Below are 15,851 nucleotides of genomic sequence, written 5' to 3' on the forward strand. Positions count from 1 at the left end.
GCTCTGTTTGATTTATTCAGTACTTATGATCAGCTTTCACATGCACACGCATGTGCACACATGCACTGTACTATTTAATTCCAGTAGCTCTATGGGCTAGATGTATACAGTTTTTCAAATATCTGAATTCAAAGCTTAGGAGATATATACCAGGCCTGTAAACCCATCTACTTGGGAGACTGAGGCAGGAGAATCAGGAGCTGAAACCCTGCCTATACTACAGAGTGAGTTCAAGTCCAGCCTGGGAAATGTAGTAAGAATCAGTGGGGCGGTTGTGCAAAGCCCTGGATTTGATCAGACAGGGTTAAAAAAACATCACTAACCCCAAGACAGATGCAAAGACATGCTTATGATACACCATCCCATTTCTGTGTACTCAGATGGTTGGAATACTGCTTCCATCGCTTTTTCTCAGCCACTGAGCTTTAAGATAAGTGTGAGGAAGAACTCTATTTTAAGCTCTTCTGTAATCAAAGACTGATAGAATGGGGGAATTGATTAATATACAGATAAGTGCATCTACATCACAAATAAGTTCCCTCCATCCTATCAACTGACAGGTAAACAGGAGGAGAGAATGCTTTGTAGAATCACAGTTCCTAAACGCGACAGGGGAACAAAGCTCTTTATGGCTTCCCTCCTTTCAGCACCATAGAGGACTGTATTCCTCCCACCAGGTGAAAACCAGCCCATCGGGTCTCCAGAAATGGACCTTCCCTAGAAGATGGAAAATAATATTTCAAGATCTTGGTTACTGTCGTCCAATTCCCAGCCCTTAAAAATGGCCTTTACCTTCTGTCGGGGAGGTTTTCAGTCTAGTGCAGATATCCTGTACACCTCCATAGTGGGTATCGATCTGGGTCACTGCATCAGCTGCACGAAGCTCCATGAGCTTCCTCATGTCCATCAGTGTGCAGCCAAACTCCCCTTCATTGCTCTCAGTTACTGAGTTGGCTGGCAAGCTATGTCCTGATGGGTTCGTCATTTTGCCTGCAGTTACCAGACTCTCAACCAAAGAAGATGTAGAGTTTCCCTCCAACTGATCAGTGTCTCTTGCCTTCTCTTCCCGTATCTTCCCCTTCTTTCTTCTCTGGGGGCGCAGTTAGGGGATAAATTGACAATATCTTGTGCAGTATGCTTCAGAGTAGTAACACCAAGCCTAGATCCTTTTTTTCTATATCAAGTCTACTTGTGAGAGGAGGAAGAGGTTGGGGGAACCTAGTAGAAGACGGACTTGGTGTCACGACGATTGGTGTCCTCTGTGTGGTGACGGAAATAGTTGTGCAGAGTAGGTAGGTTCCTAGCTTAGACTACTTGTCCATATAGAAGTGTAAACAGGATAAGTATGTTACCATGGAGGCAACCTTAGCAACAACCAGTAATCGCGATGACAGAGCAGCAGCGTCAGGAGAAAGAGGAGGGCTCCCTGGATAATGATGACAGCTAGGTCTCTGGAATAGAGATGCAAACAAAGACAAAAAGAAACAATTAGAACAGCCATGAGGATCCACGATTTGCAAGGTACTTTCCAGCACCAGGGTTTAAATGACAGTTGGTGTCTGAACGGAACTGACAGCTTAGGCCTAAGCTGTGTAGCCAGTCATGGGTGGTCCTGTCCACTGATGATATATCGGATTTATCTCAGAAACACCATCTTCAAGTATTACTTCTTCCAAACCAAGGCACACAAATTAACTTAAGAAACTTGCGTATAAAGGTCATAATCTCTAATGCTTCCCTCACCCCAGGGGCTGACTTATCACAGAACACTTTAGTTTGTCCTTACCTGTAAGATGTGAGAAGAATAAGGAAAGGAACCTAGATCGATTAGCCATATTTTCCCCTACTCCTAACACATTTACAAATCAGGAAGACAGGCTAATAAAAGGTCTCTTAGAATTCTTAGCCTTCAGTCGCATGAAAATTTGGAAACCTATGGCAGTTTTATGGCACCAAATTTTGGTCTTACGGCTAAGCCGTCCCAGAGGTTTTTCCTGGTAAGGAAAGAGTAAAATGCTCCAGCGGTTTAGGATACAGGGTGGATTCAGTTTTTCTACAAGGGGCAGGTGGACCTCTGAGGAAGAAAGATAGTAAGCCTGAAGCCTCTGAGCATTCAGGTTTCTTCAGTGTAAGAGAGATAAGAGAGCTGTCAGTTCAGCCTGTGCACAGACTGCAACACTGTCGTCAGAGTGAGGGAGTACCTGGCTCCTGTCAGCACAGGGACGCATCAGAGAGGCAGGCACTGCTCCCTCAGCAAGACAGAGGTTATCTGGAGCACATACTGGCTGAGGCATGCGGGCACAGTGAACTGTACGTAAGGATGAGTGGAAGGTGGCATAGAGACTGTGCTCAGCTGCAGACAAAGGCTGGCTTCATGTCATACATCAGCCTCTCTAATGTGGGGGGTTCAAATATGTAGGGCCTCATTTTGGTTAAATAACCATCCTGCAATTGAGTTATGTTACCAATTGGCTGGGTAATAAACAGATGCCTTTCTTGCTTTCAGAAGGTGAACAAAACCCAAGAGTCATCAGAGAAGGACTGGTTCTTTTTTATTAATTATTTTCTCCAGAAATTCCATTTGACCAAAGCTCCTGCTGCTCCAACCAATCCTGTTTCAGGCAGGTTCCTCTGGGATGAAGGTTGTCACAACTCTCCCTCTGCCCTAGCCACCTTCCCAATAGTCTGCCTTATAATAAGTTAAGCAAGCAGGGAATCCTGAGGAAAAGAGGTCTGAAAAGAACCTAGGGCAGTGGATCTAACTCCCTCATTCAGACTGGAGAAGGGGCAGAACCAGTGCTAGCAGTCCCCTCTTATTCAAACCCCACGGAGAAAAGAGTGAGGATGGCACAAGAAGGGGGCACCCGTTAACATAACTATACTGTCACAATTGCCTCATTTTGTTCTTAATGATCTTTGTCAGTTTTTTACTGTACCTAATTTAGTATGTGTATATGTGTGTACATATGCTTATAGGAAAGAGGCAAATGTTGGGCTAAGGTCTCTCATTGACCTAGAGCATCCCAATTAGACTAGGCTGGCTAGTCAGTGACCTCCAGAACCCCCCGTCTTTGCCTACCTATTGCTGGGATTACAAGCACATCCCACCACCCTGGCTATTTATATGGGTGATGAGGACTGAACTCAGGTCTCCATGCTCTCATGGCAGCACTTTACCAACTGGGCTCTCCCTAGTTTCTGTGCCGAATTCTAAACTAAACCGTATCACCAGGTACAGTGGCATCTATCTATAATCCCAGCTCTCAGGAGGCTGAGGCTTAGTCTGAGCTAAAGCAAGGCCCTGCCTCTAAAAGTAAATGCTGTAAATATTTTCCTTTAGGACACAATCTTGTCTGTATATGTATCCACAGGGCTCTGTTCTACTCAGAGCTCCAGTGGGGCTATGGGAATGTATCTTCTCCTACCAACTGTCACAGGACTTTTTCCCAGTTTTGTTCTTCAAGCCTGGAAGAACAAAACTGGAAGGAATGAGAGGGACTATAGCAGCAAGAGACCCATCTTGACCCGTAACCTCTGAAGCAGATGTCCAAGCAGCTGGTAAGCATGAAGTTGAAAGTCAGATTTTACTTTACTTTTCTTTTCTACTCTTTTACTTCCTTCTATTCTTTTTTTCTTTCCTTCCTTCCTTCTTTTTGAGACAAATTTCTCTGTGTAGCCCTGGCTGTCCTGGAACTTTCTCTGTAGGCCAGGCTGGTCTCTAACTCAGAGATCTGCCTGCTTCCTGAGTGCTGGGATTAAAGGTGTAGGCAACTATTGCATGACAGATTTTTACTTTTCTTAATTTAATTTTTTTTCATTTTATTACTTTATGTATACGCGTATTTTGCTTGCGTGTATGCCTGTACACCATTTGCAATGCCTGGGATCCAAGGAGGCTATAAGAGGGTGTCAGATCCTCTGGAACTTGAGTTACAGATGGTTGTGAGCTACCATGAGGGTGGTGGGAATAGAACCTGAGTTCTCTAGTACAGCAGCCAGTGCTTGTAACTGCTGAGCCATTTCTGCAGCCTGTACCTTTGTTTTTTATTTTTTTAAAGACAGTCTTGCTGTGGAGCCAGGTTGGCTGTATATTCATGATACCTGAGCTTCTGCACCTCAAGTTCTGGGATTACAGGTGTGAGCTATTACTCTCTATGGAAGCTTTTTACTTTTTCTGTCCCTGCCTACCAGAGTGTTTACTCTGTAAGGCCAGGGATCCTTGTACTCACCTTGCTCTCCATTGCCCAGAAGATAAGTTGTTTCTAGTAGACATTTAGCTGGTATTTTTATAATGAATGCACCAGAAGCACATTCAGAAACACACCCACTACCTTCCCAATCCCCTTCAGCAAGTCACTTAGCCTGCTCAGGACCTTTATTGGCAGAAGAATCAGCCCTACCTAATATGTCATGCTAAGGAAGTAATAAAGGAAGGGGGTTCTGGACCTAATGAGCGAGCATTTCAGAATGTTGGAAAGATGTTGGGTGTTTAGCCTAGGGCTTTCAAGCAATGGAAGAAAACATTACTTGATCTGAGCGAACTTTTTGTTTTTTTATTCTTTAAGCAGCAGAAGGGCAATTGCTCCATGAATCTCTCCATTTTTCCTCTCCAGGGAGTACCAACCCTTTTAGGAAAAGAAAATTCTAAGGCAGCTTCCTTAACAATACCATGAACTGGGTTGCAATCACTAACAATGGTCATTAGCATCTATAGTCCTGAGCCTTAAGAGAATGAGAAAGGGCAGTCTAATCCAGTCTCTGAACCTTTCCTCAGGTTCAGAGAAATAAAGTCTTCCTCCCACACAGGCGGCCCATGGAAACGTGCACAGAAGATCAGAAGGCAGAACGCTACAAAACTGCTTCAGGAGAGGCAGAGACATATACAAGGCAGGCCAGCTATCCAGCCATTAGTACAGAGGTCAAGGAGCAGTGTATGATGGAGACCTCAGGTTTCAGTGGGATCCACTGAAGTCCTGCTACACCGAGGGACACATGAGGTTTATAGAATGTGAGCTCTTGGTAACTGCTGAGCTTGCTCCTACCCTTATTAGGCAACTGCCAAAGAGGAATCTCCAGCCCAGGAGGTGCTGGCTCAGTCAGGTCAGGATTAGTCAGTCACTTGGAGGAAAGCATTCTGGCCTAGGTATGTTCTTGATCCTGTCCCCAGCTTTTTCTAACCCAGGGGGCAGGAAGGCTGAAGTCTCATCCTTTCTTCCTGGGACAAGAAATCACATTACTTCATGTGCTCACCAGCCCTGCTTCCCGGCACACCTGGGATGCACGCCACCCACACCTGATAAGCATTGTGTAATGAGGCTCACTAGCAAGTACCCCAAGTAAGACAAAAAACCCTATGATCCAGATCTCCAAAGCTGGACAACAGCCTGATAGTCTTTCCCTCAGTTCTGTCCAAGGAACCCCTTCCTCCCAGAGACTCTCCTGGGTTACTGAAGAAGGGATTTGTTTCCACACTATCACCTGCCTGTGGAGGTGACAGAAAAGGTCATCTTTGCGACATGGAAGGACTCTGTCCCCTGATCCTCCCACACCATAGGTGCCACTGAAACTGGATGAGGCACAGGCAACAAAGCATGCTTGGAAACGGAGAAAGGGGCAGGGGGGACCTGGGCTCAGGCCTGCAGCACTGCAGACAGACCTGCCTGGGATAGTAAACGGCATAGGTCATTCTACTGGGGCTGCTTGAGAGAGCAGACGTTCATGTCCTACTCTATTTCTGTCCCTTCCTCTGGGGCAAGAGCTTTTGCTTTAGGGTGAGGTGTTAGTACTTGGGGGCGCTCTAGGAATCACTGTGAAGCATGGTGGGGGGATGATGATGGAAGAGAGCCCTTGGGTAAGAAGGCTGGTCCTGTCTACAGATGCACCAAAGTGAAATCTGAAGGCTGCTACCTCATACCAAACCTCATACCAAACGAGGTTTCACTTTTCTCACACTCAGGAGCAGGGCAGGGGTGAAGAGAGCTGGGAAGGAGGGAAATACTATATTTTTTTAGTACATTCAATATGTCAGGTGCCATACATGTGAAAATGAGAATGATACTAAGTGTATATGATATGAAGGCAAATATTGTATAGCACCTAGTACAGAGGCTGGAAGGTCCTGGGTGCTGTGTATCCAGTAGCCATTATCATTATCACACAATCTGTGCCGCCAAATGCTCATCAATAACCTTATTTTACAGAAGACAAATATGGCTTTAGAGAGCCAGCATTTGAGTCCTAGCCTGAACCCAAATCCACTCTACCTCAAAGACAAGACCAAAGCTACAGGAAAGTGAAAACAAAGCTATAGATTTATTCCCTAAACTGCAAAGGCCCATAGAAACCTACTGGTCCCTTGCTCATGACCCATAAAATAAAGGCTTTAAATAGGTGAGAGAAAAACACCTTTTGACTTTTCTAGGCTGTTGGTAGACTCAAAGCTCATCATGGAAAAACACTGCCCAAATTTTCCTCTCTCACCCACGCTGCATCACCACTATCCCAAAGCAGAATGAACTGAGCTCTAGACTGACAGGGCTCTAAGAGTCAGTAGTCCCCAGCTGAGAAGTGTGGCCACGCCTCTGCTCCGCATCTCTTGGTCTTTCAACCTTTAGTCACCTGTACTGAGGGGTCCTGCTCAGGTCTGAATCTCTCTGGCAACCTAACGCTTCCCAAAGAGCTGTTTCCTCTCAAGAAAGCTGTCAAGTGGGCTGGGGAATATAGCTGAACTGGTAGAGTGCTTGCCTAGCATGCAGGAGTCCCTGTGTTCCACCTCCAGCACCATATATACCAGAGTCAGCATGATGGTGAACTCCTGCAGTCCTAGCATGTGGGAGAGGCAGGAGATCAGGAGTTCAAATCCAGCTTCTTTACTGAGTCTGAGTTTATAGTTCTGCCTGGCCTGCATGAGACCCTGTCTAAACAAGGAACAAGAAGACCAACCAGAGAGCTCAGAGGACAAAGGCACTTGCTGCCAAGGCCAATGACCTGGGTTTGATCTCTGGGACACACATGATGGAAAGAGAGAATGGACACCCACAAGTTTTCCTCTGACCTCCACGCATGACTTGGCACACATGTGGCCATATACATATTCCCCAATACAGATAAGTAAATGTAACTCTAAAAGTTTTGTTGTTTTTAAAGGAAAAAGAAGAAAGTTTGGCAAGAGCCTGGGGCATATACTCCTTCTAGTTCTCGGGGGCCAGAGGCAGGAGGATGGAGAGTTCAAGGCTTGTTGGGGCTACACAGACGCTCTAGGCCATCAAGAGTTATACAATGAGACTGTTTCAAAGACAAAATAAGAACCTGGCTATAGCAGGCAGCCATGTCTGAACTGTCCTGAGCTGGTCCTTCATACAGCTCCCCGTCTCAGACACACATGGGAAAGAGGTCGGAGGCAGGATGCTGGGCCTTTCCAGAGTGTTGACAGTGCTTAGGGGGTGGTGACATTGCTGCTCATCAATCCCTAATAGCTATACTCATGACAGGAAGGCAGACGAAGACAGGGGAACTGACGACAGGATAGCACTCTGGCTGATCCAGGAACCTGAAGCCATGCTGGTCGCTCTTGGACCTGGCGGGTAGTAGGCCAGTCCTTCCTGAGGGAGAGCACTGCTTCCTGCTTAGATGTGGTAGTGCATGCCTCTAATCCCACCCCAGCACTCAGGAGGCAGAGGAAGGAGGGTGAGGGGTTTTAGGCTAACCCGAGATACAAGGGAAAGAAATGCAGTGTCAGCCTAAGAGTAAGTACCTGGAGAAAGTGTGGAGATCCATAATCCAACCTCCTCCCCAAAGCACTGGGTATTTCTAAGTTTAAGTATAAAGCACACCCTGGACCCAGCAAACAAAGCCTGGGGGCACCACATAACAAAGTTCTCACACAGGACCTGATGAGGACATGCACATTGACAACCCCGGCACAGCATTTGGGAGACTGAGGCAGGAGGATTTCTGTGAGTTTGAGGCCAGGATGGGCTACAGAATGAGACCATGCATCAAAAACAACACCCATCAAAAAAAAAAAAAAGAAAAGAAAAGAAAAGAAAAAATGCAACACAACACCAAGACCTTTCAATTGTGGAACGCCTGTGTTTTCTGGGGGATGCTGTAACAGTCACAGCAAACCTTGGCATGTCTGTGGGAGGCAGTTGATCTATGGTTGATGGCCTGCTCCTGTCTGGCCTACCCAGACCCAGCCTGTGACAGAGACTTCAGGACACACAGCAGATGACAACAGGAGCTCTGTGGCACAGGCATAAAGGTGGCAGCAGGAATGTGCCTTCCTTCTAGGACAATGTCACAGCCCTATCTCCACTCCTAGCCCCACCCTAAAACAGCACTAATATTATCAGGACATGGAAAGGCAATACCCTGGGAACCAGAGCCACGAGAAAGCACCCTCTTCCAAATCATCTGGAACACACTGCCCCATGTCATCTCCATCCTCTTGGGACTAGATGACGATGTGTGTGCGCGCATGTACCTGTGCGTGTTTGTGTGTGTCAGGGTATGCAGAGGGAAAAAAGCAACCATATCTTTCTGTTGGTTAAAGAGGTCGAGAGTGGATTTTGGGTGGGTGAGACAGTACCATCTAGAAGGCCTAGCATATGGGGAGCTGGCAGGTCCCCTACCCCCCAATCATGAGAAATGCTTGGGAAGAAGGTCAGTTTGGAGAATTTCCTTCTCACTCCTCGGAACTAGAACAGGAAGCTGCTGGGACGCATTCAGTGCTTAAGGGCAGTGACATTCAAGCATTCAATATATACACGTTCTTGGATGACATAGATTGCCTTTCTTGGGGCTGCTGTGTGTGGTTTTTCCACACATTGGTTCCAAGGGAACAAAGGGGCTTTTTAGCAGCTGGATTGGCTCTGGGGATTATTTTTAGAAACAAATTTCATCAGCTTCTGTCCTGCTCGTGGAGAGAAGTGGAGGGTCAATCTCTCTTGGCTATGGGAGTATGGACCTACTGGCTCCCAGGTGACACCTTGTCTTATCTACCACAGAAGGGTGCCAGGCAGCTGCTTTGTGCCTAGGGTCTCCACAGAAAAGACAGCAAAGTGATTTTGCTGCATGATGTAGATGCTCATTAGAGGATCACACAGCGGCCATCCATTTACCCCTTTTAACCTTACGAGTCCCACTATACACAGAAAAAGAGATCCTGTCACTCTGGCCTTCCCTCATCCCAACTAGTTCCTGAAATACACAGGCAAAGGAGTGAGGTCAGCTTGCTGAAGATATTTATTAAGAAAGCAAAAATTAAAACAACAACAAAACTAGGTGTGGAGACACACATCTGTCATCCCAGAACTTGGGAGCATGAAGCAGGAGGATTACCATGAGTTTGTGGCTACATGGTTAAGACCATATCCCAAAGAAAAAAAAAGGGGGGGAGGGAAGAAAAGGTGGAGAGGATTCAGGATTCAGGAGAAAGGGAAGAAAAGAAGGCTTTAGAAGGAGACAACAGGGCTCCTAAGAGCTGGTCCTCGACCAGCTTCCACATCAGGACTGAAGCCAGCCTGGGAATGGACCTCTCTCTCTCTATTCACCTATTCTTTTTTTACCTCCTCTTCTTCCTTCTCCTCCTCCTCTATCTCCTTTTATTTATTATTTATTTATTTTGAGACAGTGTTTCTCTTTGTAGCCCTTGCTGTCCTAGAACTTCATCTGTAGACCAGGCTGGCCTCAAACTCAGAGATCTTCCGGCCTCTGCCTCCCCAGGGCTATGACTACAGGCATGCTCCACCACTGCCAGGCTGGAAATGGGTATTTCTAACAGCTAGATGGTGAATCTGTGGGTCAGGGAATCATTTGAGAGCGCTTCCCACCATCCAGCCGTGTGGATCAGCAGTACCTCAGGGTTCCAAGGCTTTGAAAGCCTGAAGCAGTCAGAGCATTGCCCTATCTCCAGGCTGACAGGCAAAGGCAAGGCTGTGCCACCTCTCTGCTCTTGCCCTCTCCCTGATCCAGTGCTCTTTGGATGCTGGTGTCCTTTTTCTTCATCTCAGAGACCCATGAGCTTTCCAAGGAGAACTGCTTCTTTTTATAGGCTACAGCCAGAGCCTGAGTTTATTTAGGAACTTGGGCTCAGGTAGAGCCGAACCCGTCACTACTGCTTTCTGTCTCTACAAGAGAGGGAGCAATACACAGATGATGGTGAAACAGCACCCCCCAATCTGTATCCTCCACTTCATCCCCACCCAGCCAAGGGCCTCTGCCTAAGGGTCAGGCCCACTATCTCCACGACACCTCCCGAGAGCTTGCCCATCACTCCCAGGCCAAGGGCCTAATTGTGCTGGTGGGGGCAGCAGCTGCTGTTTTCCAGGCTAGCTGACAGGCTGTTATAAACACTTGTTTTAGGTTGCTATGGCAAAGAGAGTGTGTAGCCTGGCTACGGTGAAGCTATTTATGTGCCTGAAATGGCAGAGTGGTATGTTTTTTATTACTTTACTTTGAAAGTTTTCCTTTCCCAACCCCCTAGAATGACATTAAAAAAAAAAAAAAAAAAAAAAAAAAAAAAAGGAGGGGAGGTGACTACAACTTTCTCAGAAACAAAAAGAATAGAATCAGAAAACAAAGCTTGTGCCTTGAGCTGGGAAAGGGAACCCCGAAGTGAGAGCGTGGGTAAGCTGGCACTTTAAAGAAGGAACGACAGGCTTCTTGCCACCCGCTGCCTTACCACTTGGGAACTGGAGTCCCAAGTCATCAGGGAGAAGGGATGAGTCCAGGTCCCAGTCACCTCTCCATAAATTTCTGCCAATGAGAAAGACAAGGGCCCTTTGTCTCTGTCCTCCAGTCACAGCATTCCTCACTCTCCCATATCCTGTCACCAGGATGAAGACACCCAGGGTCCCCCAGCATCAGGGGAGGGGAGCCTCAGAGCTACCACACCTTCACATGGGCAGCAGGGCCATCTGGCATAGGATGTGGCCACATGTGGCTGTAGATTTACAGGGAACAACCTCTTCGAGTGCCTCTGAAGAGAGACTCATTCCTCTACTTGCCATCTCCAGGGAGTGAGAGAGAGAGAGAGAGAGAGAGAGCCTGTGTGTCCATGTGTGTATCTCTACAACACAGCTAAGATGTTGGTAGAGGTGGTGAGAATCCAGCCATACTACTGAGTAGGCATTTAAGCTCAAATGCTATAGGAGGATTAAAACTGAGCTCAATTTTTGTTTAGACACTTGTGTCTCTGGGCCACAGAGCATAGGAAAAGATTATTTTGGCAGAGGCAGAGAGTGATCAGAAATCAGGCTCTCCAGACTACCTTTTTAAGAACTATGGCTCTCAGCCTCGTCCACTCTCCCACCCCAAAATAAAATAAATAACGAGAAAGAAAGAACTAACGAACACCAGGCATGGTGGCACACACCTTTAATCCCAGTACTCAGGAGACAGAGGCAGGCAGAAAGAAAAGAAGGAAGGAAGGAAAAAAGAAGAAGGAGAAAGGAAATGGGTGTGGACCACATGCAGCTCAAGAAGAACAAGAGAGAAATCACTAGTTATGAGATAAACTTGCACCTACATCTGCAAGCAACATACAGATTGATGCTGAAAGTGTGTACTGACTCTACTGACTTGGCTGAACGTTCTGTAGCCACTTAATGGCGGGACAAAAGCCACCTCCCAGGGGCCACTGGTTAGACTACGAAAGACACTGCTGGTTGGAGATACAACTCGGTGGCAGATAGGTCCCATATTCAATCCCCAGTGCCAGAGAGGAGAGAGAGAGGGAGAAGGAGAGACAGGCTGATTTCAGGATCTTATCATCCCATTTTTCTACCCTATCCCAGCTTCTTTCTGATTTGTAACCTCTTTCTAGTAAGGAAGAAACTTACACTGCTGTCAGGTGTAGTTACTAGATCAAAACAAAATGAAGACAGGGTTTAAAAATACAAATTCCTAGGCTGTTCTAGCTCCCTCCATATTAAAAGATAACTTTTGGATGACACCATGGCTAGGAAAGAATACAGAAAACAACCCCTATAGGGAAAAGAGAAAGCAGGAAGAGTTGGAGGAGGATTCCAACTCCCCTGGAGGGAAGCCCCCTTCTGCTGCCTCTGGAGAGGTCAAAGTCTAACTGACAGCCCCTGGGGCTGATAAAGTGGCATTGCAAAAATCAGAATTCAAGACACATATCAGTCTTGGCAGCACCTTGAGGTCAAAAGATCAGAGCAGACAGAATTTCTAAGCTTGTCAAACTAACTGTCATCAGCTTCCCAGTTCCTGGAGGGTGGGAGGGTGAGGGGAGGGGTGAGGGAGGGTGCAAAGCAGGCAGTGGGTGGGTATTGCTTTGGACAGCTGGGCGCAAGCTGGTTGGAAGGTAGCAACCACGACCTCTCACCCTCCAGAAAGCCAGTGTGTGTCTCCTGGGTCTAGGTGGGTGGACACGACTCAGGAACTTCTAAAACAATACAGATGCTGACATCGACCTGTCTCAGAATCCCATGGTAGAACAAGCTTCCAAAATCATGGCCTGTAAAGAACACCCATGCCAAAAGGCTCACCTACGTGGTGATGAACAGAGTTCACTGTTGAAAGAGACACAGGACAGGCAAAGAGGTGACTCAGCCACAGCTGGCCACTGCTGCTGGGTCTCTCAGCGGACAGAGAGTGTGTGTTACTTCTTCAAAGTGAGCAGAAAGGTTGCACTGCCTCTGTATCCCGGCTGCAGGCTGGTGCTCGACTCACCGTGTGGAATTAACAAGCAAGAGAGAACCTGTGTGATATCACCTGCAAGGTGAGGAAGAGTAGACAAGTCCTGAAAGGGTGAGTGTGCACCACACCTCGAGAGAATCAGTCCTTGTGCGCCCCAGCACGATGCCTCCTGTACTGGCCCATTTCGCCTTTTAAACGTCATGACCTTGGCAGCCTGACTGGATGGGAGGCACTGCTCCCTTGGTCTCTGGGATTGGGGTATAGGAGACATGTGGGCTGTCAGCACAGGAGTCACCCACTCTCTGGTGAGAAGCGAAGGGGTGTAACTCACCCACACTCTCACCCACACTACGCTGTCACGTTCACGACAGCCAGTATCCCCAAAGCTCTAATATCTCCAAGAACCTGGGAGAACTGTGGGTAGGGGTGGGAAGAGAGAGCTGGTGGTACAGAGATGTTTTCTGGATTACAGGTTATCAGGCATCATGGAGGCTGGGGAATGTCTGGCATCACTCTTTCTACCTCCACATTTTCCTCTCTATACATCATTACAAAATATGGACTCTAGTCTTTTCATATCTAGGCATTACACCATCCCATCTGTTTATTTCAACATCCTAATCTCTCTCATTCTCTCTCCTTAAACATCTTCTATGACAGTCTAACTGTGCAGAACTTAATTTGCCTTATTTGGATAATCTGTGAACCGGATCACCCCCATCTCGGTCCACACAGGTGGTAAAGGCCGCAGATGTATGCAGAGAAACAATGAGGCAACCATCATCGGCACCGACATGGAGTTCTCTGTGTAGCATTGGAGTCCCAGATAATAGGACTCTGTGGCTGTTCTGTATTCTCCCAAATCCATCAGAGCCTGCCTGATGGCCAGGTCAGCTATTCATGTGGTCTCTGACAGCCTGGCGCAGAAGCAAACTGTTGCTACTAAGGACTGATAAGCCAGGAGCCCTAACAGAAGAAGAAGAGATATAAGAACCCCCTATGAACTAAAACCCGAAGTCAGCATTTTGTGTTCTCTTCCAACCTTTGGAGAGGGAGTGGCTAATGGAGGAAGCATCTGGAACACTGGAAAGATGGACGACAGACTCCAAGATAATTGCTTTCAAGGTTCCCAAGGAAACCCCTAGGATGGTAAGTTTTTGCATGCTACAAGATGGCTCTGCTGTCCCTCAGGAACAGAAATGGAAGAGATTTATCCTGCCTGGTGGCAGAGACCTTCTCCTTTCTCTCCCCACCACTATGCAAGGATTCAGAGATGAACCAGAGGTAGGGGAGTATCACCTTCCCTAAAGGAGCAGCCAAACTTCTAAACCTCCCTTGGGCATCTCACAGGATCTGGCTGGGGTTTGTCAGAGTGAGCGTTCCCCACGCTCCCTGGCCAGCTGTTTGGAATTAGTAAGATCTTCATCACCAGGGAACAACCCTTTGTGGTGTTGGGAAAGCTTGTGCCTCTCTGTCCCTGTGAGTTGCCGGCCCAAAGACAAGCTGAGGACACAAACCAACCCCCTTCCCCAGACAGCCTCAGAGGACTCTCCTGAGGGGCGGGGGAGCAGGGGCAGAGCCGGGGCAGGGGCATGTGGGCAGCAGGCTAGGAGAAACTTTGCCGTCTAAGGCTGTGGAATTCTCCCACTGGGCTCCTCCTTAATCATCACAGCGCGACTGTATCCCCAACTTGAAGCTTTAAAAGGCAGCCCTGCAGCAAGAAAGACAAACATGTCAGGGAGAAGAAGGGCTGGTATACGCTGGTATAAGCACCTCCAACACAGCTCTGGAGTAACCAAGGAGCTGCAACAAGAAAGAGTCCCCCCCCCCTCCCGCAAAGGGCACAAGCCACATGGCAGAGATGGCTTCCAGACTCCCATCCAACACAGCCTGTAGCCACATTCCTGACCCCGTGGAGAATTTTGCTCCCATTATGAACCTGCCCGGAGAAGGAATGTCGAACGGCTGGTGGGGATTGTTTGATTAGTTTTTGGAAACTTTCTCCTTTGAGCAGATCTGAAAAATCACAGGCTTCATGGCCTTTTGGGAAAAGGAAAAAAAAAGTGCTAGAGCACTCGTAGGTCTGAAATACTAGCTTCTAAGATGGTACAAGTGGCCTCTGAGGCCAGGTTGCTATGGTTTCCAAGAGGACAAATAGAAATTTGGGCCAAAAGAGGGGTAGGAGGGGAACTGCCTTTTTCTTCCTATGGGAATCGTTTCAAGAAAGGAGAGTATGTGCAAACAGAGGAGAGGGTTACAGGACGTGGGACAAAAAGTGTGCAGCCTCGACCGCCCCAATCCTCCTGCAAGCAACAGGGAGGAAGTCCTTGCAGGATAAGGCTCTATTCAGGGTGAGATCACTTCAGGACACCCAGGAAGATGAGCACAGAGCCAAGGCTGAGCGCCCTCAGGAGAGCCTGGACCTGGAGGAGACAGGTGAGGCCAGCAGCTCCCAAACCGTGTGTAGGCACAGTTCCCCTAGCTGAGGCGGGTCTTGGCCACTTGCCCCCACATAGCATCAACACAACGCCTTCCTAAGTCTCCTGATTGCTGCAGCTTTCAATCCAAAAGAACAGGATGGGTGGGCCAGCGCCAAGAGGCAGTCTGCTAACATGCCTCCCAGCAGGAGCTGTCAGCAGAATGTGGCCACCTAGCCAAGGAGTTCCCTTTTAGGCCATGGGGAGCTGCGCTTTCTGAGAGCCTCCATCTGGATGAGAGCAACATCCTCTTGCCTCCTTCTGGAGAGGTGGCAAAGAAGGAGTTTCTCAGGGTTCTGCCATCTTTAGAAACAGAGACTTGGGTGCTACAGTGGACTAAGTTCTACCATGTCCTATCGCTTTCTCAAAACAGAGGGAATGTCGTCAGCTGACCACAGCCAAGAGGTCAAGAAATCACAGTTCCATCACTGACAAATGCATCAGTAAATCCATGGCCTTTTCTGGGAGTAGATCCCTGCTTCCCTGCCAATGACAGCAGTGGTTCTCAACCTGCGGGTCATGACCTCTTGGGAGTTGAAGGATCTTTTCACAGGGGTCTCCTAAGACCACCTGCATACCAGATATTTACATTGTAATTTATAACAGCAAAATTTGCAGTTATAAAGTAGCAATAGAAATAATTTTATGTTTGGGGGTCACCACAGCATGAGGAACTATATTAAGGGGTCGCAGCATCGGGAAGGTTGAGAA

General features: G+C 47.6%; 1 protein-coding gene across 6 annotated transcripts in view; it reads right to left on the reverse strand.

The window, feature by feature from the left end:
* The window catches only part of Atp2b4 (ATPase plasma membrane Ca2+ transporting 4), a 104,787-nt gene that overhangs the window by 57,357 nt on the left and 31,579 nt on the right, over positions 1–15,851 (reverse strand). For all 6 annotated transcript variants that reach the window (XM_060364323.1, XM_021633768.2, XM_021633770.2 and 3 more), the window contains one exon: positions 793–1,451. In XM_060364323.1, the coding sequence (XP_060220306.1) occupies positions 793–985 (193 nt within the window). In that variant the 5' untranslated portion in view covers positions 986–1,451. The remainder of the gene's footprint in view (positions 1–792; positions 1,452–15,851) is intronic.

This window comes from Meriones unguiculatus, chromosome 11 (assembly GCF_030254825.1).
Source record: "Meriones unguiculatus strain TT.TT164.6M chromosome 11, Bangor_MerUng_6.1, whole genome shotgun sequence".
NCBI lineage: Eukaryota > Metazoa > Chordata > Mammalia > Rodentia > Muridae > Meriones > Meriones unguiculatus.